Genomic DNA, 27,110 nt, shown 5'->3' with positions numbered 1-27,110 from the left:
CATTGCTGGCTGGGCCAGTATTAATTGCCCAGAGGGTAGTTAAGAGTCGACCACGTTGTTGTGAGTCTGGACTTATAAGATGGCAGATTCACTTCCTTATAGGACAGTGGTGAACCAGATGAGTTTTGACATCAAATGTTAATAGTTTCATGGTCATCATTCAACTTTTAATCACAGATCCTCATCAGTAAATTCAAATTCCATTAGCCTGAAATTCTGGTTTCACAAGGAAGCTTGTCAAATGGAAATTAAACAAAATAATACCCATTTAATCTGGGCAGGAATTTAATGAATTAATTCACTGTTTGTCCTTGGCACTGATTGTTTTGTATAAGTAACAGGCTACAAGTTGGAAACAGTTCAGAGTTCAACAGAAAACTGGACCAATTCCCAATTCTAATGTAGATACAGGTTCATGATAGAAGGAAACACAGAGATATTTTAATACAATAATACAGGCTGTACAGTGTTCTTTCACTCTGTACCTCAGGCTGAAATAAATCCATAGAGGCCGATATTCTGTCACCAGGTCCCCCTTTACTTACACACAGAGAGGCCTTGACACTAGTCCAGCTCCCTCAGAACCAGCTCCCAGAGTAAACAGGATGTCTGACACACCTTATCTTATCTGTCAGCCAAGGCTCCCTCATTGGACCAGATTAACAACCCCCACAGGGAACTCTTATTCTAAGGTGTCCAGCTGGCTAACCCCTTTACAATCACTACACTGAGCATCCTATCTCTGCATCTTCTCTGTAGCCTTTGGTTCCCAAGCCTAAGTTTCTGGGTTTTTTTGTCACAAACTTGCTGACTGTTACAAAAAGACAGAAAGAAGAAAACTTTATGGACATTTAAACGGGCATTGGATAGGCATATGGAGGATAGTGGGCTAGTGTAGGTTAGGTGGGCTTGGATCGGCGCAACATCGAGGGCCAAAGGGCCTGTACAGCGCTGTATTTTTCTATGTTCTATGTTCTATGTTTAATCACAGCAAATTAAAACGTTGAACAAGGTCAGTCCTCTGAGTGTATGCTAACTGTCATGATGGAATGGCATGTTTTGACTTTCCAATGGTTCCTTAATTACAGGCATTGTTCCCATGACACTGAGTTGGTGTACAATGTTTGCTTGTGGCACAGCAGTAGCGACCCCATCTCTGAGCTGGGAGCCCAGTTTCAAGTCCCATCTGCTGCAGAGGTGTGCAATAACATCTCTAAACAGATTGATTAGAAAATATCTATAATACACACGTGTATCACGATAAGCACATCCCACTAGATGTCACTCCTGGCTCAGTGGTTAACGTTCTCACCTGTGTCAAAATGTTATGGGTTCAAAACCCACATCAGAAAATTCAGTCTAAATTTGAGACTGACACTTCAGTGCTCTACTGAGCGGGTGCTGCACTGTTGAAAAACAAATTATTAAATATGGGCTTTATCAATCCTCTCAGCTTGATAGAAGTGATGTTATTGCAGTTTTTAAAGAAATATAGAAATCTGGCAAATATTTATCCTTGGGCCAACTTGAACTTGAAAATGACAAGGAACATTTGTGCCTCACAGGTGGCAGGTAATGACCATCTCCAATAAGAGAGAATCCAAACATTGCTGTTTGACATTCAATGGTATTAACATCACTGAATCTCCTACCATCAACATCTTTGGGGGTTACCATTGACCAGAAACTAAACTGGACTATGCATATGAACACAATGGTTCCAAGAGCAGGTCAGAGGCTAGGAATACTACAGTGAGTAACTCACCTCCTGACACCCCCATGGCTTGTCCACCATCTACAAGGCACAAGTCAGGAGTGCGATGGAATACTGCCCACTTGCCCTGGATGGGGGCAGTCCCAACAACACTCAAGAACTTGGACCCAACGCAGGACACAATGGCCCACTTGATTGGCACCACGTTCACAAACACTCATTTTCTCCTCAGTAGCAGCAGTGTGTACACCTACGATGTATTACAGAAATACACAAATGCACCTCAGACAGCACCTTCCAAACCCATGACCACTTCCATCTAGAAGGACAAGAGCAACAGATATAGGGGAACATCTCCAAGGTTCCCCTCCAAGCCACTCACCATCCTGACTCGGAAATACAATCGCTGTTCCTTCTAAATCCTGGAACTCGCTCCCTAATAGCATTGACATGTTGTGGTTCTACCTTACAGCGGGTGGACTGCAGTGGTTCAAGAAGGTCACAGATTGCCTTCATTAGTGATAGTGTGAAGTGGGTCTAGTGGTGGATATGCCTTTATTCATTTACGTCCCTGACCTAAGGAGAACCATCCACCTCGCCCCCTTAAAACCCAACCTTCAACTGAGTTTCTGACCAACTTGCCAATCATTCTCTTTTCCCCTGCAACAGCCAGACATTTCAGTAACTGCAGCTATGGTTGTAAAGCACTTTGAGACACTCGGAGGTTGGGAAAGGTGCTATATAATTGAAAGTTCTTCCTATTTGCTCTTGAGTGGAATTGTGTTTCTCCTTCGTTGGGTTGTGTGTTGAGTGATGGGACAGACATGGCAGTGAGGAAACATCTCAATGCTGTTGAACCAAAGGGCTGACATAAGAGGGAAACAGTTCCCGCTACTCTTTTCCTGTGCAATGCTGTAACAGCAGCCTGAATTCAAATTATTCTTTATTAGGTTAAAAGAAAAACAGCTAATCGATTCCTGGCAATGTCTGTCCTTGAAACAAAGCCTGTAAGCTTTCAAGACAGAGACAGAAATAAAATCTCTGTAACCTACTGTCCCTTAGCAACCGGAGCCCGAACCTACACAATCATCTGAGGCAGCGAAGGGTGAATGATTCTTCCCGGAGACAAGAGAGAGGAAGGTGAAACAAAGAGAAAATGTCAATGAGGTGAACACTTCTCAGGTTTGAAGATGGGTAGCTGTTGTATGAAATGCTAATTGGATGATTCACACAGACATCTCGACAGAAGGTCAGCAACAAAATATTGTCAGACATCTTCAGCTGGCTCAAGGTAGAGATGGAGAGCGTTTGCCTCTGTTCATTGCCCTTTGCCATGTTGTCAACCTCTCTCTCTCTCTCTGCCTGCGGCCTGATGTTCTTTTCATGAATCTCAACAACTACTGGGCCTTTCTTTTCTGGCTGTGTGTTAATTTTCTGAACGGCCTGCACATCTAGAAACTCCATTTCTAGACAGGGCTCATTGGCCTGATATCACACATGCAAAAAAATGCCACATCTGCGTCCCAGGTACTTATCTAGGAACAGACCCAGTCTCTGTTGTTGTGGTTTCTCTCCCTGACCTGTAATGACACTAGCGCCTAACGTCCCCCTTTTCGGGTTGTTATTACCGATTTAAACAAAACATGCATCCAGTCTCCCTGCTATCAGAAGGATGTTGTGAAACTTGAAAGGGTTCAGAAAAGATTTACAAGGATGTTGCCAGGGTTGGAGGGTTTGAGCTATAGGGAGAGGCTGAAGAGGCTGGGGCTGTTTTCCCTGGAGCGTCGGAGGCTGAGGGGTGACCTTATAGAGGTTTATAACATCATGAGGGGCATGGATAGGGTAAATAGACAAGGTCTTTTCCCTGGGGTGGGGGAGTCCAGAACTAGAGGGCATAGGTTTAGGGTGAGAGGGGAAAGATATAAAAGGGACCTAAGGGGCAACGTTTTCACACAGAGGGTGGTACATGTATGGAATGAGCTGCCAGAGGAAGCTGGTACAAATACAACATTTAAAAGCTGGGTATATGATTTGGAAGGGTTTAGAAGGATATGGGCCAAGTGCTGGCAAATGGCACTAGATTGGGTTGGGATATCTGGTTGGCATGGACGAATGGTCTGTTTCTGTGCTGTACATCTCTATGACTCTATGACTTCATTTCCCAACCCAATATTTTTAAGTTTTGACAAAGCAGGAGGAAACCAAATGGATGGGGGAGGCAGAGGGAAAACTGAACATCAAAAAATATTTGGGTACGTTTGGATAGAGGCATGTTTAAAATATTTTAGAAATGCATTTATCTGGCAGAGTTCTAAAAGTAAAGAAAGCCAATGAGCCACAATGAAGCCAGGGTCCCTGGGTAATTATCTGCAGACCCATGACAAGGTACCATGATTGGGATTACGGGGAGATTGAGGAGACTGTGTTGTTGGTATTGAGCCAATCTAACACTCACCTTCACGAGCGGGCATTCCCCTAACCCTCACTCACCCTAGCCCCCCCATAACAAAATCAGCTTGTAATCCTGATGGAAAGCCATCATTCCTGACACATTAACTCTGCTCATGGAACTGGCACAATGGACCAATGCTGAGCTTCCATTTCTATGGGTTCAGTATCAAGTAGGCTCAAGGTCGAAGGTTTATCACCGTGCAGTTCCTCCCATCTGAGTCCAATGTCACAATCCTTTGCTGACCAAAAGCAGTTGATGTATTGACCACCGTCACTGTTAGCATTCTGCTAACAGTCGCCATGGTTACCATTGTCTCACCGGAGAGAGACTGGCGCTGGTTTAACCTGAGGGTCACCACACCTAAAGCTGAATTGAATGATTTATTGTCACGTGTACTTAGGGAAAATACAACGAAAAGCTTCAACCCTTGCACCATTTTGAACTTAAAAATAAAAAGATATATAAATAAAGAGAGTCCAACTTTGTTCTTTATCTGCTGCCCCATTGCTGACAGGAATCTCACTCTGAGCCAATAAAGCCGCCATTACTGCAGCCACGTTGCCACGCCGACAGGATTCCCGCTGCAGTCACCACCTCCCCGCTGTCAGAGTCCCGGTAACAACTCACAACACTGAAGTGATGTAGCTGCCACCTCACCAGGCCTCCCTGCCAGGAGTCAGGCCCACATCGCCGCTGCCACTACTAAAGTCGTCTCTGAAGCCGCTACCACCGAGAGTCTCACTCGGACCCCGTCGAAGACGCCTGCCTAGCTCTTTAGGACCCTGTCACCGCCGATGCTGCCGTGACCGAACCCTTCAAGTCAAAGCAAAAACAGGAAAAAGAGAAACAAAAAAAAGGAAAAAAGAAAAGTGGACGCAGCGGACGAGCCTGGGCTCGGGAGCCTCAGAGCGGTCTACTCCGCCGGTGCCCTCTTGGGTACTTGAGCAAGGAGAGAGGGTGAGGAGATTCCTTCGTGGTAACTCCAGCTGGTGCAGGAATTAAACTCACACTGGTGGCATCAATTTTGAGAGTGTGGCGCTGGGAAAGCAGAGCAGGTCAGGCAGCATCCTAGGAGTTGGAGGATCGACGTTTTGGCCATAAGGCCCATTCTGCTAAATATAAACACTTGGCTGCTAGTTTTCACTTGCTGATGGAACTTGGATATCACTGCCTGGGCCAGTATTTGTTTCCTGTCCCGAATAGTGCTTGCGCAGGTGATTGTGAGCTGCCTTCTTGAACTGCTGACGTCTATAGGATGTTGGTCCACTCACTGGGCTGTTAGAAAGGGAGTTCCAGGGTTTTGACCCAGCACCAGCGAAGTGATATCTCTCCAAATCACAATGCTGGAGGGGAATTTGCAGATGGTGGGAATGCAATGTGCCTTGCTGCTCTTGTCCTTTTCGAGGGGAAAGGTTATGCGCTTGGGGAGTGCTATTAAAAGATCCTTGGCAAACTGTATGTACCCTGTCTTCTCTCCAACGAGGTGCAGCTGGCGTGGGCTGAGTTAAAGCAGTGGGTTCGAACTTCGATTATCAGATGGGCCTGTTACGACTTTGTAAGAATAGGACTGGAAGAATGCCACAATTCTTTGGCCTCCTGTGGTTCCCAAACTAACTACCTCAGTTGTCATGAGCTCTGTCAGAAAAACTTTTATCAATAAATATTAGTGTTCCAGATAATGTGTTGCATGCACCTCTGTGCTTAACATCAGAATGGGGTAGGACTTTGTGTGGTGATTTATTAACTGCAATATGGTGCCATAGTACTCAGTAACTTATATCCAATCCTTCTCTCACTCTCAAAAGTAGAACTCCTTACATCTCCTGCTCTTTTCTTCCTCCTGTGAGCTACAGATCAGTTAGCCCCAAACTTGGCATCACATCACTGGTGCTTTCCAGTTCTCCTTAGTTTTTCTTTAACCCTGTATTCACCCGTAATGGTACTTTGGGAGTAATGGATAACCTGACTGCTACTTGCTCAGATCAATGCAGCGATGGACACGGTGTCTCTACTGAGCAAGCATGAAGAGTTCCCGCAGCAAAGCCTTTCCCAGAAGCCTTGGTGATTGCACTGCTCAATATCCACACGTGAGGGTCCAGTGCTTCAGGAGCTAACTGATGCTCCCGCAGATTGTAAGAGGAGTGAAAGAAATTCCATACCGAGACTTTCAACAACATGAGGATGGAGAGAGGGAGGAGGAGGATTTCGAAGCTCCCAGAGTCAGGTGGGTAATGACTCTAGCTGCGAGGGACAATACAGAGGGAGATAGGGTTGTTATAGAAACTGAGATTAGAAGGTGAAGAACTACTGGCCGATCAGAGAAGGCGAGGAATTGAATGATGCTTGAGATGAAACGATTCGAGTATCTTCAGCAAGGACACTTGTATTGTGAAGCCAAAGGAGCCCATCAAGTCTCCATAGAGTAATCCAGTCAAGCCTGATTCCTGGTGTTATCTCTGTACTCTTCAAAGATTATTTTTGTCAAAGGTTCATTAACTTCCAGTCATCATCTCACAGGCTGTGATTTCCAGGTCATTACCACTCACTGAATGCACTCAAATTCCCCAAGCAACCTTTGCTCAAAACCTTAGGTTTATATCCCCTAGTTCTTGTAGTATCAGCGAACAGCTTTTAATTGTCTTCCTTATATCTGGTTATAATCTGGTACTGGACAGAGCTCCCAGTTTCACTGGGTCAGTCAAATTGTGTGGAGAATTCCTGCACACGGTACTCTCCAGCCAGATGAGCAGGGGGAGCTCCTCGATAGGATGACTCAAACTTAGATCTGAAGAAAACCACAGCCTCAGAGCTTGCAAAGTGCCCAATATGTGGTGAAAAATAAACCTGGAGACATCCATACAAAGCACTCTCAGGCGTTAAGTGATTTTGACATTTGAGGGGAAGAGAATTTAGTGCCATTATTTTTATTCACTCATGAGATATGGGTGTCGCTGTCTAGGTCAGAGTTTATTGCCTGTCCCTAGTTGCCTTTGAGAGGTTGAGCTGTCTTCCTAAACTGCTGAAGTCCATCTGCTATAGGTACATGTGACAAGCAAGTGCACCTCAAAGCTGATACCTTTATCCATTTATCCAACACTGAGTTCATATGCAGTGTTTGCAACCACTTGTTCTAGTGGCACATCAGATGACAAAAAACACAGCTGTAAACCTACCTCTTTTGCTGACCACCCATCCATTGAGGCAACAAGGAAGTTCACAGCAGGTCAGGCAGCATCTGTGGAGAGAGAAACAGAGTTAACGTTTCAAATCCAATATGACCCCTTCAGAACTGTTCCATTCAGTCTGTCCTGAGGAAGTCCCACTGGACTCGAAGTGTTAACTCTGTTTCTCTCTCCACAGACACTGCCAGACCCATTTGAGTTCCTCTAGCATTCTTTGTTTTGATTTACATTCCAACATTTGCAATACTTTGCTTCTAACGAAAAATTCACAGCACCTCTGTCCAAACTCCTCCCTCAACCTCCTTGGTACAAATGGATAGTGACTGTGGAGGGCCTGCTCAAGGTCAGAAAGAAAGCTCTTTTGCTCATCACCTGCAGATTGGTGAGTTGACCTGCACTGTCTTTTTGCCTAAAATCACCTCCAAACAAGTTCCACAAAAGGCTAATCTGCATGGAACCATGGAGACAGACCACAATGGCACTGAGTGGTGGCTATCATTGAGAGGATTCCATCAGCACTTACATTCCTTATTAACTTCTTCCATTGCTGAACTGATCTCCAAACTCGGAACTCAATGCTTCGGTGCTTTAATCATCCTCTGTAGACCCTCCGAACAGCCACATAGTTTGTGGAGGGGGAACTTTGATCAGCAGAAAATAAGTTAATTCCCCCACTTCCTATTCACTACGCGGGATCTGTAGTCCCTGGAGAGAGTCAACCTAGAAAAGGCTTAGTTGAGAGTCTGTTGCTGGAAAAGCACAGCAGGTCAGGCAACATCCAGGAATCCTGATGAAGGGCTACGACCTGAAACGTCGATTTTCCTGCACCTCGGATGCTGCCTGACCTGCTGTGCTTTTCCAGCAACGCACTCTCAACTCTGATCTCCAGCACCTGCAAACCTCACTGTCTCTAGAAAAGGCTTACTAGATTGGTTGCACTTGTGAGAGAATATCATTGCATGGGTAGACTGGATAAGCAGCTGTCCACCTGACAGCACAGAAGGCACAGAGAAACATTGAAACTACAGGCCATTCAACCCTTCCAGCTTGTTGTGCCATTCAATATAATCATGGCTGACCCTCTCCCTCAAATCCATTTTTCCTCGCTCTCCCTGTACTCCCTGAATAGCTAAAAGTTTAGATTTAAATTCAGAAGATTTGATAGCGATCTGAGAAAGTTTCATGCCGGTTTCAGATAAAGTAAATAATAAGAAACAGTTTCCAACAGCCGAAGACTCAACAACTAGAAGACACAGATTAATGTGGTTAAGGCATCATGAGGGAAAATCTTCTTTAATCTATCGAGTGGGTTAAATTTGTAATGTACTGTCTAATGGCGCTACTGACAGAACCTGTGATGGCTTCCCAAACAAAATGGGTAAATATTTGAAGGAGAAATCATCGCAGGGATTTGGAGAAAGAATGGGGGAAATGTTCTCTTTGAGAAAGTTGGCACAGTATTAATTGGCTAAATCGAATTCTTCTGTGTCGCACTGTTCTGTGACTCCAACTTGATCACAGATTTGCTCAGAGGTCTTGCTCGACTCCCACGATAAGTCTGCAGTTGCCTTACAAGGAGCAGACTCTTGGCCTGACACCAGTACCCAGGACGACACAGTTGGAGGAGGGGGTGGAAACAATGTGGCAGGGAGTTGAGAGAGGTGGCCCCCAAATGGGGGGGGGGGATGATCAAAAATGCCAAAACTGAGATTTTTCAAGATGGATTGAGAGGTGACCTTACAGAGGTTGATGACATTTTGATGAGCACAGACAAGGTGAGGGGCAGGTATCTTTTCCCAAGGGTGGAGGAGTTCAAGATTAGGGGAACATATTGTTAAAGTGAGAGGAGACACATTTAAAAAAGACATGAGGGACAAATTTTTTGCACAGAACGTGGGTCATGTGTTGGAAGAACTTCCTGAGGAAGTGGTGGAAGGGGCACAATTACAATGTGTAAAAGACATTTGGATAAATGAATAGGAAAGGTTTGGAGGGATATGGGCTAGGAGCACGCAGGTGGGACAAGTTGAGTTTAGGATTATGTTGGGTATGGACCAAAGGGTCTGTTTCCTTGCTGTATGGCTCTATGACTTTATAAGAGCTCTAACAGGAGTCAAACAAAGGCAGGTAAATGGAGGTACAGTTATAGAGCAACCATGATCTAATGGTGGGAACAGATTGAATTGGCAAGCTCTGTTGCTTTACTAACGCACAGAGTCTGGGTCCCACTGGTGTTCCCTTTGCACTGCTCATGAAGATGAAAGGGTGTTACTGTTGGCAGGAGGTCTGGATGTTTGCTCAAGGTGGTACTGGGCAATATCCCATTGAAACCACACCCGCTTCACTGGTCAATGTCAGGAAGAGTAATGATAATCCAAAAGCACCCCTCCACACAGGCCATATAGATGCTGGGGTATCTGTTCATGAGTGATTGGAGGTATGTTTTAGCTCATCTTGTTGACAGGAGAAGCAAGGTTTTGGTTCATCTTTTATACTTTTCATAAATCTTTATTTGATACATTTGGGACACTTTTCTCATATTAAAAGCACCAAGGGAATGCCAATGATTGTTTTGCCCAACATTACCTTGCCTTCATTCGAATAGAGAATTAAATCAAAGTGGGGGGGGGGGGGGGGGGGGTCTAAACAGTGCTGCAGCCCAATCCCATCAGTTTACCAAGGGGTGAATTAAGTTAATCGAAGTCCGATTGAATCTGTTTTTCTTAGGTACACCATCATCATCCACATCCCCACTCCAAACACGGAACTCCTTCTAAGATGCATTAAGGCTGGCATCCCTTCAGTAGACAGGAAGAAATGAACCTGCATTCATGTAGCACCGTACACATACTCTGGATGCCCCAGAGCACTGACTGTGAAAATGGAACAGTTCATGTTTTGTAGGCAACTGGTTGGCTCAGGGGAAGCTCCCAATTAATAACAAAGAGATGGATGGCCAAAGAATCTATCTCAGTAATGTCAGTTCAGTGTCACATATTGGCCAGGCTTCTCCTGCAGGCTATTATAACATCTGTATTCACATGAACAGGGACTTCATTTACTGATGGTGCTGTGTGCTCTCTCTTACTCAGGAAGTCTGCATTGCTGTGACAACACGCGCCTTTCAATCTGGTTGTAACCTGGAGCTATGGATAACGATGGGAAAGATTCCAAACTCCTGCCCGTTAGGTTGCTGGCCAGGAATCTTGCCCACTCTCACTGGCCACCACTGGCATATGAACAAAGAACAAAAAACAACGAAAATTTAAGCCCAGGAATAGGCCCTTCAGCCCTCCAAATCTGAGCCGATCCAAATCTACTGTCTTAACCTATCGCCCAATTCCTAAGCATCTGTATCCCTCTGTTCCCCACCTACTCATGCATCTGTCCCGATGCACCTTAAATGAATCTACCATGCCTGCCTCTACTACCTCTGCTAGCAACGCGTTCCAAGCACCTACCACCCTCTGTATGAAGTACTTTCCGCATGTATCCCCCTTAAACTTTCCACCTCTCACCTTGAACGTGTGACCTCTCGTTACTGAATCCCTCACCCTGGGAAAAAGCTTATCTCTATCTACCCTGTCTATACCCTTCATGATTTCATAGACCTCAATTAGGTCCCCCCTCAATCTCCTTTTTTCTAATGCAGACAATCCTAACCTACTCAACCTCTCTTCACAGCTAACACCTTCCATACCAGGCAACATTCTCATAAACCTTTTCTGCACCCTCTCCAAAGCATCCATATCCTTTTGGTAATGTGGTGATCAGAACTGTACACAGTATTCTAAATACGGCCGAATCAAAGTCTTGTACAATTTCAACATGACCTGCCAGCTCTTAAACTCAATACCCCGTCCAATGAAGGCAAGCATACTATATGCCTTCTTGACCACTCTATCCACCTGTGCAGCAACCTTCAGGGTACAATGGACCTAAACTCCCAGATCTCTCTGCTCATCACCCTTTCCCAAGGCTCTTCCATTCATTGTATAATTTGCTCTAGAATTAGACTTCCCAAAATGCATCACCTCACATTTGCTCAGATTGAACTCCAATTGCCACTTCTCTGCCCAACTCTCCAGTCTATCTATATTTTCCTGTATTCTTTGACAGTCCCCTATGTTTTCTGCTACTTTACCAATCTTCGTGTCATCTGCAAACATACTGATAGACCATCAATGCAATCTTCCAGATCATGTTTGTAGATCACAAACAACAGTGGCCCCAGCACCGAGTCCTGTGGAACACCACTGGTCACCTTTCTTCATTTTGAGAAATTCCCTTCAACTACTACTCTCTGTTTCCTGTTGCTCAACCAGTTCTTTATCCACCCAGCTAGAACACCCTGCAGACCATGTTACTTCACTTTCTCCATTAACTTACCATGGGGAACCTTATCAAACACATTACTGAAGTCCATGTATATGACATCCAAAGCCCTTCCCTCATCTTTCAACTTGGTCACTTCGTCAAAGAACTCGATTATGTTGGTAAGGCATGATCTACCCTGCACAAAACCATGTTGCCTATTACTGATAAGCCCATTCTTTTCCAAATATAAATAGATTTTATCCCTCAGTACCTTCTCCAGCAACTTTCCCACCACTGATGTCAGGCTCATTGGTCTTTAGTCACCTGGAATATCCCTACTACCCTTCTTGTACCCCTCTTGTACATGAGCAACCCTCCAATTCCTTTGGCACCTCATCTGTGTTAAGAATGCTACAACGATATCTGTCAGAGCCCCGCTACTTCCTCTCTTGCCTCCCTCAGCAACCTGGGATAGATCCCATCCGATCCTGGGTATTTGTCCACCTTAATATCCTTTAGCCTACCCAACACATCTTCCCTCTTTATGTCAATATGATCCAGAGTAAACAAGATTCTATTTCTAATCTCAGCATTCATCACCTCCCATTCCTCAGTGAACACTGATACAAAGTAATCATTGAAAATCTCAGCCATTTTCTCAGGTTCAGCCCACAACCTTACATTCTTAGTGAACCAACCCTTTCTCTCTTGCTTCTTATAAAAGGACTTGGGATTCTCTTTAATTCTGCTCGCTAAAGTTATTTCATGACCCCTTTTAGCCCTCTTGATTCCTCATTTAAGATTGGTCCCACTCTCCTGATATTCCTCCAGGGCTCGTTCTGTTCTTAGCTGCCTGGACCTTATGTACGCTTCCCTTTTCCTTTTGGCGAGTCACACAATTTCTCCTGTCATCCACTGTTCACGAATCTTGCCTTTCCTTGTTTTCAAAGGAAAGCACTAGCTTTAACCTATCTTTGAAAGCCTCCCACATATCAAATGTGGACTTTCCTCCAAGTAGCTGTGTCCAATCCACTTTTCCCAGCTCCTGTCTAATTTTGATATCATTGACCTTGGCCCAGTTTAGTATTCGTCCCTCTGGACCACTCTCATCTTTCACATGTGCGAGGAGTTTACTGGCAGTGTGACCACATTATCAATGCCCCTTCCTTGGCCATCACGCCCTGGAATGGCATTAGAAGGCCGGAACTTCTAGTCCAGAGGGTGGGCACGTTACCAACTGCAACACAAAGTCTCTTTGGTTTAATACTACATTGGAAATTTGACACTTTCAGCAGTGCAGTGCTCCCTTGGACCTACATCAAAACATTGGCCTAAACGGTGTACCCACCTCTGAAAAAAAGCAAGCAAGAACTTGCACTGTTACAGACCTTTCACAATCGCAATCTTTGCAGCTAATGCAGTGCCTTTGAAGTACTGAAATCACTGTGTGTGACATTTACATACGGCAGGCCTGAATGTCAATGCAAAAGAGACCAGAAAATTTGTTTCACTGATGTTGGTTGAGAGATAAATATTGACCATAACTCTTCTGTGCTTCAAAATATTGCCATGGATTTTATTTGAATGAAAGACAGCACAGCACTCCCACTGCACAGCACTGAAGTGTCAGTTTAGACAGTATAGACGGTCTGAAAATGTGTTGCTGGAAAAGCGCAGCAGGTCAGGCAGCATCCAAGAAGCAGGAGAATCGACGTTTCGGGCATAAGCCCTTCTAACCCGAAACGTCGATTATCCTGCTTCTTGGATGCTGCCTGACCTGCTGCGCTTTTCCAGCAACACATTTTCAGCTCTGATCTCCAGCACCTGCAGTCCTCACTTTCTCACCGTATAGACGGTCCCCAATTTACAAATATCTGACATATGAATGCGATCCCATGCAGGGGTGTAATTTTAAAGACGTGTCATTCAAATATTCCTTTGTACTTATTAGAGTTGATAGAATCACTACATTGTGGAAATAGGCCATTTGACTCAACAAGTCCACACTGACCTTCCAAAGAGTAACCAACCCAGACCTATTCCTCCACATTTACACCTGACTAATGCACTTAACCTTACACATCCCTGAACACTATGGGCAATTTAGCATGGCCAATTCACCCCAACCTGCGCACATTTGGACTGTAGGAGGAAACCAGAGCACATGGAGGAAACCCATGCAGATATGGGGAGAATGTGCAAACTCCACACAGACAGTTGCCCGAGGCTAGAATCGAACCCAGGTCCCTGGTGCTGTGAGGCAGCAGTGCTGCCACTGAGCCACTGTGCCACCCAACAGCTAACTTACATTGCTCTGCATTGCATTCTGACTTGTGCAGAAATCAACTAGCAAATGGACTCAGTAATGAAAGCTGTTTGCAATCCAGGAATTGCTTGTAAACCTCAGGTTTCGGGAGTGGAGTGTGAACTCATGCGCCCCACCTCATAGGGAAGACTGTCTCAAGTAAACAAACATCAAAATAATTATCAGATTGGCTGCTCGTAAAAGGAATTAATCTCAGCAGAGACCTTTGTTTCTAACTGAATATCTGACAGGGGTTAATAAGCTATAGGTCGGCTGCAGATGAAGGAATGCACACAGTGTGCAGTTATCCATGACGACCTTACCCGAACAATGAGCTCCTTCTCCTGGTAATACTTCACAATCAGGTTGATGTTCTGTTTGAAGGTTTCCACCCTGCGCTCGATGGCGTGGCTGTTGTCGTCCGGCCGGCCCTGCTCCACGGCTCGCTTCTCCAGGCGCTGGCGTAACCGGTGGTTGGAACACGCTAGCAGCAGCACCAGGTCAGGGGAACCAATCTGGATCCAGCACACAGACACACACACCGACACAAACACACACAGACAGACACACACAGACACACAGATATACAGACGCACACACACACAGACGCGCATACACACAGACACAGACACACACATAAACACAGACACACACACATACACAGAAAGAGAGAGAGAGAGGGAGAGCAAGCGCAAAGGATTAACCTCATGAAGAAAAGGCCATATTCAGAGATCTCCACCTTACTGATTATGAAAACAAAGATACCAACAGCGACCAGTGCAACAAAAAATACAACAGCTTTTACAGCAAGTGGAGTACAACATTCAATTGTGAACACTCTCTCTTGTGGGATTCACATTAGTTTGGTCAATAGTGCCTTAGCTCAGGGATCTGGTTTAAGTCTAGCTGAACACCTCAACGGTGTCTGAATGTAGGTGTGAGTCAATTAGGCTTGGTCTCTGCATTATAGATGCACTGGACAGTGGAGGTTCATGAAATTAGTTGCTGCAGTGAGAACATTGTTATATGAAGATGGGTTCATTCAATAGGGTTTCTGTTCTGGAGTTTAGAGGAAGGGTCGCATTCAGATAGTTAGTGTTCATTTTGAGAGCAGAGATAGAACATAGAACATAAAAAAGTACAGCACAGAACAGGCCTTTTGGTACATGATGTTGTGCCAAGATTTGATCCTAATGTAAAATATAGTAACTTAACCTATGCACCCCTCAACTCGCTGCTATCCACGTGCCTGTCCAGCAGTCACTTAAATGTCCCCAATGACTCTGCTTCCACCACCACAGCTGGAACTCTTCCATGCATTCACAACTCTCTGCGTAAAGAACCTACCTCTGACGTCTCCTTTATACCTTCCTCCTAATATCTTCAAACTACGACTCCTCATACCAGTTAATCCTGCCCTGGGGAAAAGTCTCTGGCTATTGACTCTATCCATTCCTCTCATTATTTTGTACACCTCGATCAGGTCTCCTCTCTTCCTCCTCCTCTCCAGAGAGAAAAGTCCGAGCTTATTCAACCTTTCTTCATAAGGTAAGCCCTCCAGTCCAGGCAGCATCCTGGTAAACCTTCTTTGCACCCTCACCAAAGCCCCTGTATCTTTCCTATAGTAGGGTGACCTGAACTGGACACAATATTTCAAGTGTGGTCTCACCAGGGACTTGTAGAGCTGCAGCAAAACCGCACAGCTCTTAAACTCGATCCCCTGTTAATGAAAGCCAAAACACCATATGCTTTCTGAACAACCCTATCTGCTTGGATATACCGCTGACGATATATAAGGCTCTGTCAGACCATGTTTGGAATATTGTGAGCATTTTTGGGCCCTGAATCTAATGAAGGATGTGCTGGTGTTAGAGGGGGCCCAGAGAAGGTTTACAAGAATGGGATGAAGGGCTTGTCATATGAGGAGCAGTTGGGTCTGTAAGCGATGGGAGTTTAGAAGGATGAGGGGGTAGAGGCCTGGATAGAGTGGACCTGGAGAAGTCGTCTCCATTAGTAGGAGAGACTAGAACATGGGACACAGCCTCAGAGTGAAAGGACAATCCTTTAGAACGGAAATAAGGAGGCTTTTCTTCAGCCAGATGGTGGAGAACCTGTAGTACCCATTGCCACAGAAGGCTGCAGAGGACCAGTAACTGAATGTATTTAAGACTGAGATAGATAGATTCTTGATTAGTAAGGCGATCAAGGGTTATGGGGAGAAGGCAGGAGAATGGGGTTGAGAAACTCATCAGCCATGATCCAATGATGGAGCAGACACAATGGGCTGAATGGCCAAAATCTGCTCCCATGTCTCAAGGTCTTATGGTACTGAAAGGAATTGAAAGTGTAGATGCTGAGGGATTCTTTCTGCTGGCCGGGAAATCTAGAACACTGAAGCATGGGCCTATGATAAAGGCCTGATCTTTTTGGGGTGAGGTAAGGAGAAATGACCTCACTCAAAGGTTTCTGACTCAATGGAATGCACTCTCTCAAAGGATAGTGACTGAAACATTGTGGATCCAATCGCTGGGAAGTGCTGTTATCAACCCACCCCACTTCCCTGTCTTTTTAAATTAAGATCTTCAAAAAAATTAGACACCTCCTGGTGGAACACCATAACAGAAACCAAATCAAATAGTCAATGTAAGTATTCTACCCCTAACATCATGTGTTCTTAACTTATTAAATAGCCTTATCAAACGCCTTTTGGAAATCCATTACATCACATGTATTGGATCTTCTCTGTCTAACCTGCTTGTTACCTCCGCAAAGAATTCCAATTAATTTGTTTGGCAAAGTTTTTGCTTTGTGCACCCATGCAGATTTTGTTTGGTTATATTATCCATTTCTAAATGCTCTGTTGTTATATCCATTATAACAGACTCTTGTATTTTTCCAACGACAGATGTTAAGCTAACTGGCTTATTCTTACCTGTTTTACATCTTCCTCTTTTTTTGAATGAGGGTGTTATATCGGTAGTTTTCCATTTCTCTGGGACTTTTTCCAGATCCAAAGATTCCAGTGTATCCAATATTTCTAAAAACACCTCTTTAAAGTTTTAGGATGCAACTCATTACATCCAGGGGATTTATTGACCATTAGCCCCGTTAGTCTCACCAATACCTTTTCTCTATTGATAGTTATTATGTTTAAGTACCACCCCCAACAAACTCCCTTCAGTCGCTTAATTATGTAATATTTTTGGAACGCTATTTATGTCCTTTATATTTTACATTTGCTACAGTCCATCCCATCCACGTCTCTGACGTTTTACAGAGCTCGCATGATGTGCCTTTGTCAGACTTGGATGGTCTTTGGTTTGAGGAAGGTTAACCTTGACTCTGAAATCCTGGAGATTGTTTCACCACTTGAATGTCCTTTGCAGAGGATGTCATCCCCACGAAACCCAAAAGCTGCTCCAATATGTTGTCTGCAAGACACTTAATCCCCTGAATGGCCTTCTCAGAGGTACTCTTCCCTGCTGTCTCAGGTAATGGTCTTTTAATCTCATGAATGTCCCACAAGGGAAGACAGCTCTGCTGTTTTCTTCCTCACAGTATCCAGGATGTTCAAACCAGGCAATTTCTTCCTTTGGACCCTTTCCTGGATCTGTAGACATTGGTCTAGTTTCCACTGTCATATGAAGCTTATCTCCATTTTGTTCAAACCCTGCTTCTCCATTCTTGATGTTGAAAGTATGTAAGTTCCCTATTTCAATGTGTTAAGTAGGTTACATGATGACATTCAAGTGGGTTATACTGGTCATTCTTGCTCTCAATTTTTGCTTCTTGTGGTAAGCTTTGTTGATTTTTGTCTCATAATCTATCTTCAGTGATTATAGGAATAAGAAACATTTTCATCCAGTCTGCAGCTTCCCACTTGTTGACAGGTTGAAACAGCTCTCTGATGTTAACATAGAATCCTTTGAGATTATCTTTCTTCCTTTTGGGTTGGGCTATGAGTGTAGGAAGATGAATGAAATCTTCTCCTGGCTGCTCCTAAACTGGCTGGTCGACAACGGTTTATTTCTGAACTTTGTTCTCTTGGAACTTACTATGATAAGGATGTTGAGGTCGAGGCATGTGTGAGGTTCGACATTGAGAATATGCGGATTGTGAACAACATGTACGGTTTGTGTTGCAGCATTACTTGGATGTCTTTAATATTGGGAGTTATTCTACCTGGACCTTGTTGCTTCATCTCCATGGGCTGTAACTATTGTTTCTCCAGCCAGTGTCTGATCTCACAGGGAGTAATACTTGCTTAAAATTAATGAGTTGTTCATGGACATAAACGATGTCAAACTCAGCTCAAGTAAATCAATCATTTCCCCTCTGAAAGCCTCTGGCATCTTCTCAGGTGGGTGGAAAATCTTATTCACAGCTTTGTCGAGTAAACATTTCTCTTCTGAAACTGTGTCCTACTTCTGCACATCTTCTGGAAGTGACGTGGAGAAGCTCCAAGCCTACACAAAGTTACACTGCTCCACTCTTTCTGGATTAGTTAAGACCATAAGAACATAAAATATGGGAGCAAAATTAGACCATTTGGTCCATCAAATCTGCTCCACCATTCAAACATGGCTGATATGTTTCTCAACCCCATTATCCTGTCTTCTCCCATGTCTCTTGATCCCATTACTAATCAAGAACCTATCTACCTCTTTCTTAAATACTCACAATAACTTGGCCTCCACAGCCTTCTGCAGAAATGAGTTCCATAGATTTGTGTCTCTCTACCTTAAGAAATTCCTCATCTCAGTTCTAAAGGATCAACCCTTCACTCTGGGTTAAGAGGCAATGAAGATCAAACAGGTTAAGCCTATACTTATTTTGAGTTTTGAAGAATGGGAGGTGATCTTATTGAGTTGCAAGATCTTGAGGGGTGTAGACAGGGGAAATATTTCAAAGGTGTTTCCTCATGTGTGGTCAGATTAGAATGAAGGGACATAGTTTAAGAAGAAGAGGTCTCCTTTTTAAGACTGAGACGAGGAGATTTTGTTTTCTCTCAGATGGCTATTGGAGTATGGAATTCTCTTTTGCAGAAGGTAGTGGGAGCTGGGTCTTCAAATGTATTCAAGGCTGAACTAGACAGATTTAATTAGAATCCAGGAGAGTGGAACTGAAACCACACCCGGGTCAGCCACGATCTAACTGAGTGGCGGAACAGGCCCAAAGGGCCAATTGACCTCATCCTGCTCCTAGTTTTATGTCCAAGCCTCGTTTGCAATCTATATCTGAGTTACTGTGACAGCTGCCAGGTAGCTAGCTCCCTCCCTGCCCTTGGCAGGTATCACCATTTGTTACAGTGTACAATGCTGCTGCTGCCTGTAGCTACCCCCCTGGAGCTCTCCGGTGTATTCCTCGCCTTCACTGTGCCTCACCAGCTACCATGATTTGCGTTACTCTATGGACTTGCTCACCTCTGTTACAACATTTAGAGACTGATGCACATATGCTTCACTCCAAACTGGTTGGATTCAAGACTGGAGTCTGCACACCTGAGTAAAACACTGAGAGTTCTCACCTGCTCTTCAAATGTAAACGCCTGGCTGATCTCCTTGGGAAACCCATCCACGATGAAACCTTTTGCATCCTGGTGCTTCATAAACTGATGCTTCAGCTCCTCAATAGCTGTTTCCTGTTGGAAAATGAGGAAAGTCATATTTTAATGTACTTGGCAGCTTTCTGGGTTTGGGAGGGGGGTGTGGGCAGAGGAGATGTAGAAATGGTTCCCTCGCTGTGACTTCCAGCAGTTCTGACCCAGCTTTCCCACACAAGGCAGCCTGTTCTGAATGTTGGCTGATACCAGATTTTCAATGAGAATTCCCCATCCAGTCATTCATGCGAAGATGGGTGGGTGCAGGGATGATGATATTTTAAAAGGTAAACTACATAACATGACAGTATGTAATGCATAGTCCCATGTCAAACACTAAAACCATTAGACAGAGGAACAGAGTGTTACAAGGGGACATAAATTTAAGGTGAAGGGTGGAAGGTATAGGGGAGATGTCAGGGGTGGGTTCTTTACCCAGAGAGTGGTGGGGGCATGGAGTGCGCTGCCTGTGGGAGTGGCAGAGTCAGAATCATTGGCGAACTTTAAGTGGCAATTGGATAGGTACATGGATGGGTGCTTAAGCTAGGACAAATGTTCGGCACAACATCGTGGGCCGAAGGGCCTGTTCTGTGCTGTATTGTTCTATGTTCTATGTTCTAATTAGGCCATTCAGCCCATCAAGTCTGCTTCATGACTGATCTGATAACCCTCAACTCCACTTTCCCGACTTTTTCCGACCGATTAACAATCTGCCTATCTCAGCCTTGAATATATATTTGATGTACAACCTCTGCAAAGTATTTTCCAGATTCACCACTCTCTGAGAGAAAATGCACTCTCCTTCGCTGCCTTAAATGGTGACCCCTTCCTTTGAGATTGTGTCCTCCATTGAGAGAGCAAAGCAACAGTCCCCACAAACCAAGGAACTTCGACATAGCCTCCCAGTTACCTCTGTATTTTTCTCTATTCTTTCCAGTGATGTGGGTGTTGCTGTTAAAACTAGCATTTATTACCCTTGAACTGAATGGCTTTCCTCAGTGGGAAACTATTAAGAGTCAGCCACATTGCTGTGGGTGTGGAGTCACATGTAGGCCAGACCAGGTAAGGATGGTGGATTTCCTTCCCTCAAGGACATCAGTGAACTAGATGGGTTTTAATGACAATTAATGGTAGTTTCCTGGTCACCATCATGGCGATGTACTGAATTCCATCAGTTACTGAACTGGGATCTTAAGCCATGTCCCCACATTCTTGGCCTCTAGATGATAAATCCTGTGGTATTCCCACTATTTCTTTTTCCATTATTCGGTCATGATGGCATCTCTGGCTCGACCTGCATTTTATTACCCATCCCTAATTGCCCAGAGGGCAGTTAAGTGTCAACCACATTGCTGTGGGTCTGGAGTCACATGTAGGCCAGACCAGGTAAGGAAGCCAATGTTCCTTCCCTAAAGTAAAGGTGATGGGTTTTTCTGACAATGGATTCATGGTCATCAGTAGATTCTTAATTCCAGATATTTATTGAATTCAAATTCCACCATCTGCCCGCGGCAGGATTCAAAAGCAGGTCCCCAGAATGTTATCTGGATCTCTGGATTAACAGTTCAGCGATAATCCCACTAGGCCACAGCCTCCCCACTATGCCACTGTCTCTCCACTGCTGTCTATAAATGAAGAACCTACATTGACCAAGCCTTGCTGTACAATTAGCACACTTGTATTAAACAGAGGAACGCAACAAACATTAACTGCTCCATTCAGGAAGGAGAACAGACCCATCCAGGAGCAATCTCAAAGTAACAGTCCATCAGTAAAAGAGGGAAGCGCCACACATTTTCAAAACTAAATTATTTTCGTTTTCTGCCACTTTCTTCAGAGGGCAGTAACCTCCGAAGGTTGAGGGTTTAAGTCTTCCCTGAGATGCTTCAGCACTATACCAAGGCTGATAGCACAGTGCTGAGGGAGGGCTGCACCATTGTGGGTACTATCTTTTGGAATAGATGTAAAACCAAGACTCCTCTAAGTTAACAATGTCTTGAGAAAAGCAGAAAAATACACCCCTGAGCCCTGGCCAGTATTTAACCGTAAACCAACATCACATGAAACCGTAAACCAACATCACATGATAATTAGCTCATCACTGTCTAGAGGAGTATAAACTGGTTGTTGTACTTCCCCACATTAAAATAGGAACCATTCTCCAAAACTATTTCAGTGGCTGCAAAGCACTTTGGGACAGTCTGAGATCATGAATAGCGCTATGGGAATGCAAGAACGCTTTTATCTGCATCTTGAACTATCGACTGCCTTCCCTGAGGAGATATTAAATCGACATTATTGTCACAAGGCCATCTTCAGCTCAACAATTAAACAATCACTATTGGAACCATTTCCCTTTCCTGTTTCAGTACCCAGTCTGGTTTAGAATGGTTTGGTTTGGACTGGTATTGGTTCAGGTTCCTTACTGGAGGTGCCAACTCGCCATTGGCAATGATCTGTGCGATGAGCTCCCACTTGCGGTCACTTGGTGCATGGTGCAGCATCTGTCGACGTAAGATCTCTCCCACCGAAACGGACTCAAATCCATACCGTCCGGCCATCTTGGCAGTCTGCGTTCCCTTCCCACTCCCAGGACCACCTGCGGCGGGGCAGAATTCAAAACAGTTTAGTAACAGCAAATTAAAACAGAAAGAACTGTGGATGCTGTAAGTCAGAAACAAGAACAGAAATCACTGGAAAAGCTCCGGCCAGCATCTGTGCAGAGAAATCAGAATTAACGTGTAGGGTCCGGGTTGGGTTTGGATTCTGAGGAAGGGTCACTGGACCTGAAACGTTAACTGATTTCTGTTCACAGACGCCAGCAGACCTGTTGAGCTTTTCCAGCAACTTCAGTTCTTTGTAGCTTAAGAACAGTACGGGTCATTCTGCTAGAACATGTGTTTCATTAACGCAAATTCGCTACAATGCGATCGATGGTGTGGGGACACTGTCTCTCAAGCATGGACTTTTAAAACGTGTGTTGACTGCAACACAATTACATTGCCAACAGTTGAAGCGCTGTTTCTAAGGTATGATTTTTCTAATAACATGGGGGTGCACAAGAATTCAACAATCACATTATCAAAGTACTACCTGTATCTGAAACGATGCAAACTGGTCAATGTGTCACACTGTGTGGCTAAAGTGTTGACAGGGGAACTGTGGGCAGGGAAGGGGAAAAGATGGGGAAGTGGAAGAGCAGACGGAACAGGGACCAATATTACCGTAATGCTAAAGGTGGAGTGTTCCATGGGTGCCACTCTGACCATGAAGAAATAATATATGGCCCAGAGATGGACTGGGAGCTGATGTTGTCCCCAGGCACCCATTAGCCTCATTTTCTACATTAAAACGCAGTATGAAAGTACTTTAATGCCTGTGAAACACTTAGGGACATTTTGAGGTTGCAAAGGATGCTATCTAAATGGACGTTTGTCCTCTCACTTATCACACAAACATAAATATAGAACAGTCATTGCCTCGTTCTTCACACCTGACACTGTGTCAGAGGCAGTCTCTAAAAATTCACTTCTTAAGTCAAGCTGACAAGTGAGTGGACTCCAGCATGGTTGAAAAACAGAGGACGAGGTGGGTCATCAAGAAGAGGTTAGCTCTCACCAAGCATGGGATTTAAGTGACTGTAGATTGTATGAGGAAACGGGGAGGGAGCATCTATTTCACCAAACTTTAACCTCTCACCTTTTTAAACCTAATAACCACATTCAGATCTATCCCATCTCTTTATCTTTCATTGACCATCTTCCCCAATGTTCATACCTGTCCATCAAGCTTTCAACTCCATGAGTAGAGAGAGAGGGGTGGGAAGAGAGGAGAAGAAGAGAACAAGAAGAGGAGAGAAAATTTGAATGAGAAAGCGAAGGGATGAGAGTCATAGAGTCACACAGCATGGAAGTAGACCCTTCAGTCAAAACAGTCCATGCTGACCATATTCTCAATCTAAACCACTCCCACCTGCCTGCTCTAGGCCCATATCCCTCCAAAACTTTCCGATTCATGTACATAGGAGAGAAAAAGAAAGGAAGAGAAGAGGAGAAAAGAGGGTCAGAGGAAGCAAAGAAGAGAACATAGAAGAGAAGGAGAAGGAATGAGAGAAGTGGAAGAGAATAAAGAAGTGGAAGAGAATAAAAAAGATGAAGAGAAGGAGAAGAGAGGGGAGTGGAGAAGGGAAAGATGAGAAAAAGGGGAAGGGGAAAGGAGGGCAGAGCAGAGACGAAGGCTGGCCATCAGATTCAGAGAAATGCTGTACCTAAACGTGTGCTGTTTTAGTTCTGTGATGGCTTTGAGTAAAGCTCCAGTTTGAATCTGTCCAGCTGGAGGGAACGGGGTCATGGCCTCTTTAATGCCTCATGCTCAAGGGGGTGAAGGTCATCCACCCTGAGCCCAGTCCGTTCCTGCTGGTGCTGCGCACGCAGTGAAGCTAAAATTGAGGTTCAAGTGCTGAAAGCTTCAGAGCAGGAGTCTGAATGTACCAGGAGCTGTGCAAGCAACAAACTGCAAGACTGTAAATGGGGGTTTATTTAACCACATCTCACTGAGGACACAGGATAGGGAGTGAAGGTCAGGAGACCTCAGTTAACACAATACTGTTCACACTGTTGGAGGGCTCACTAGGGTCGGATTGATTGATTTGATGTTTTCACATCAGGTCATACAGCATGGAAACAGACCCTTCGGTCCAACCATTCCATGCCGACCATATTCCCAAACTAAACTAGTCCCACCTGCCTGCACCATATCCCTCCAAACCTTTCCTTTTCATGTACTTTTCCAAATGCCTTTCAAACGTTGCAACTGTGCCTGTATCCTCCACTTAATGTCATTTTGCATGCTATACAAGCAAATTGCATGATCCCTCTATGTAGAGATTGTCTCATAAGCAAAGGCTAAACAGGTTGGGACACTACTCACTGAAGTTTGCAAGAATGGGAGGTGATCTCATTGAAACATATCGGATTTTTAAGGGGCTTGACAGAGTAAATGCTGAGAAGACATTTCCCCCAAAGGGGAGAGTCTAGGACCAGAGGGCGAGGTCTCATATAAAGGGGGTGCCAATTTAAGACTGAGGTGAGGAGGAATTTCTTCACCCAGAGGGTTTGGAGTCTTTGGAACTCCTTGCTACAGAGAGCTGAGGGGGCAGAGTCCTAGTGCACATTTATAGATAGACTCTTGGTCAATGGAGGAGTCAAGGGTTAGGAGGAAAAGGACAGAAACGTGGGATGTGAGGAGTGTCGGATCAGCCGTGATCCTATAGAACGGTGCAGCAGGTTTAAGGGGCCGAATGGCCTACATTTGTTCCTATTTCTTATGGGCTTATTATAGTCTAACATGATGTGTTGCTTTGACTGAGATGCAGTCTTACTACATCTGTCTCCAAGGTGACCAGGCCTATTTCTAACTGGTCGAAAGACAAAGCCTCTTATTTGGTTAGTTGTATGAAATCGCATGTTGAAGAGTGTGGCGCTGGAAAAGCTCAGCCAGTCAGGCAGCGTCCAAGGAGCGGGAGAAGAGGTTTCAAACATCACTTCATCATCACATGACCACCCTTCAACCATCCACAGCTCGAGTCTCTGACTCACTCCATCTTGATCTGTGTCACCCCTCTCCCCCTCCCCGCAACAACACAGCTCGCCCCTTTCCCGTTTTGAGAGATGGGGTGCCCGTGACATTGACCTTTCATCTGGATTTCTGAATAAATTTCTGTAGTGAAATGAAAAGCGTTAAGAGTGGCTCACGAATTATCCTTCCTGTGTGGAGTCACGCCGGCAGAGTGACAGCACAGAACTACTGTCTATTTGAGAGTCAGCTCATGTAACACTCTAACCCCTTTATCCACGCAAGGTGCAGCCATCACCTCCTCCTGGTCTGACAGGATTCGACTGAGTGTTGGCAAACGTAGCAATTTGTGTTTATATCACACCTTTAATATAGTAAGATGTCTCAAAGTGCACCTTACTTGTAATACTGAGAAGGTTTAGCCCTGTCATATATCACGGTGACACAGAATATGACAAAAATGGATGTCTACAGAAATGAATGGGCTTTCAGTGAGTTAAAGTTCCATCCAAATGCTCTGCATTTGGCAGGAAACTAATTCACTCGATGAGTCCGACCTGATCACATCTCACTGCTGTGCACAGTTTCTGCATCTTATTCAGGATGCTGGTGAAACATTTGCTCATGTGTACACTTGTTTTTTTTAAATATCAATGATTTTTCTTTTCGCAGCAAGTTCAAAAGGCCGAACTAATCTTTCCCTGGCAGTGAGAGACTTTATACCAGGCATATCCCGGATACCAAGTGAACTACCTTGATTTTAAAGACTGTGGCCTAATATTATTGCTCAACTATTACTTCAGAGACCCAGATAATGTTCTGGGGACCTAGGTTCACTACGGCAGATGGTGGAATTTGAATTCAACAAAAATTTGGAATTAAGAGTCTAGTGATGACCACGAAACCATTATTCAATGTTGGGAAAACCCATCTGGCTCACTAACATCTTTCAGGATGAAAGCTGCCACCCTTTACCTGGTCTGGTCCAGACTCACAGCCAGGTGGTTAACTCTTAATTGCCCAATCAGAGATGGCACCAAATGCCAAGCTAGCCAGTCAACCCCAAATCCCAAATCAAGTTCCTCTAGCGCCTACTTTTCATTCACTGGAGGAAGTGAGGTTCCTACTCTTTAGGAATAGAAGTGGACACTTCACCTTGAGGTAACAGAAGTGAAGGAACCTATATTTCCTGCCCTCAAGACTCCCCATTACAGACAATGAAGTGTCTTTGAAGTCACTGGCATAATGAAGAGACACAACATTTCATTTATGGACAGAAAGCTTTCAACAACAGTAATTCAATAAATTTAAATCATTCAAAGGCATTTTCCAAAATCTGCAACCTCTCCCATCTATAAAGGCAGGAGATACCTTCACCTGAAAATTTCCTTCCCAATCGTTCACCATCCTGACTTGGAAATATGTTGCTGTTCCTTCAGTGTCACTGGGTCAAAATCCTGGAATTCCCTCCGGAGTAGACCTCCTGAGGTACTCTTACACCCCAAGGACTGCAACTGTTCAAGAAAGCTGCTCACTACCAGCCTCTCAAGGATAATTAAGGATGTGTGACAATTGGTGGCCAGACAGCAATGTGCACATTCTATGAATGAATGAAGAAAAGGAACAGAAAATAATACTTTAGGTATTGTTAGAGGAATAAATATTGAGCAGGAGACCCAGGGAGAACTGTTCTGCTTTTAAATCCATTTCAGAAATCAGACCAGCCTTCATTTAATGTCTCATTTGATGCAAATTACCTTCAACAATGCAGCATTCTGGAAGTACAGTATTACAGGCCTAGCATTTGCACAGCAGTTACTGGAATAGAACATGAACACACAAGGGAAGACTGGGCTGAGGGAAAAAGGAGACTGGGGTAGGGTCTGATTGAAGTGAGGACAACTGAAATCCACACCAATGTCTGCCAGTTAGCACATAATATCCTGAAACAACTAACAGTACTCTGG

At 44.4% G+C, this 27,110-nt stretch overlaps 1 protein-coding gene across 1 annotated transcript in view; it reads right to left on the bottom strand.

Annotated features, from left to right (window-relative positions):
• Nucleotides 1-27,110, bottom strand: part of LOC122564928 (adenylate kinase isoenzyme 1-like) — a 172,292-nt gene that overhangs the window by 109,677 nt on the left and 35,505 nt on the right. Inside the window, exons 4-6 of the mRNA XM_043720421.2 lie at nt 21,996-22,168; nt 19,498-19,611; nt 14,294-14,485 (exon numbers count right to left, since the gene is read on the bottom strand). Of these exons, the coding sequence (XP_043576356.1) occupies nt 14,294-14,485; nt 19,498-19,611; nt 21,996-22,168 (479 nt within the window). The remainder of the gene's footprint in view (nt 1-14,293; nt 14,486-19,497; nt 19,612-21,995; nt 22,169-27,110) is intronic.

This window comes from Chiloscyllium plagiosum, unplaced genomic scaffold (assembly GCF_037043375.1).
Source record: "Chiloscyllium plagiosum isolate Xiang-an unplaced genomic scaffold, Cpla_swu_hap1 HiC_scaffold_21, whole genome shotgun sequence".
In the NCBI taxonomy this organism is placed as follows: Eukaryota; Metazoa; Chordata; class Chondrichthyes; order Orectolobiformes; family Hemiscylliidae; genus Chiloscyllium; species Chiloscyllium plagiosum.
Note: the sequence above shows the minus strand (reverse complement) of the source record. Positions and strands in the feature narration are given on the sequence as shown.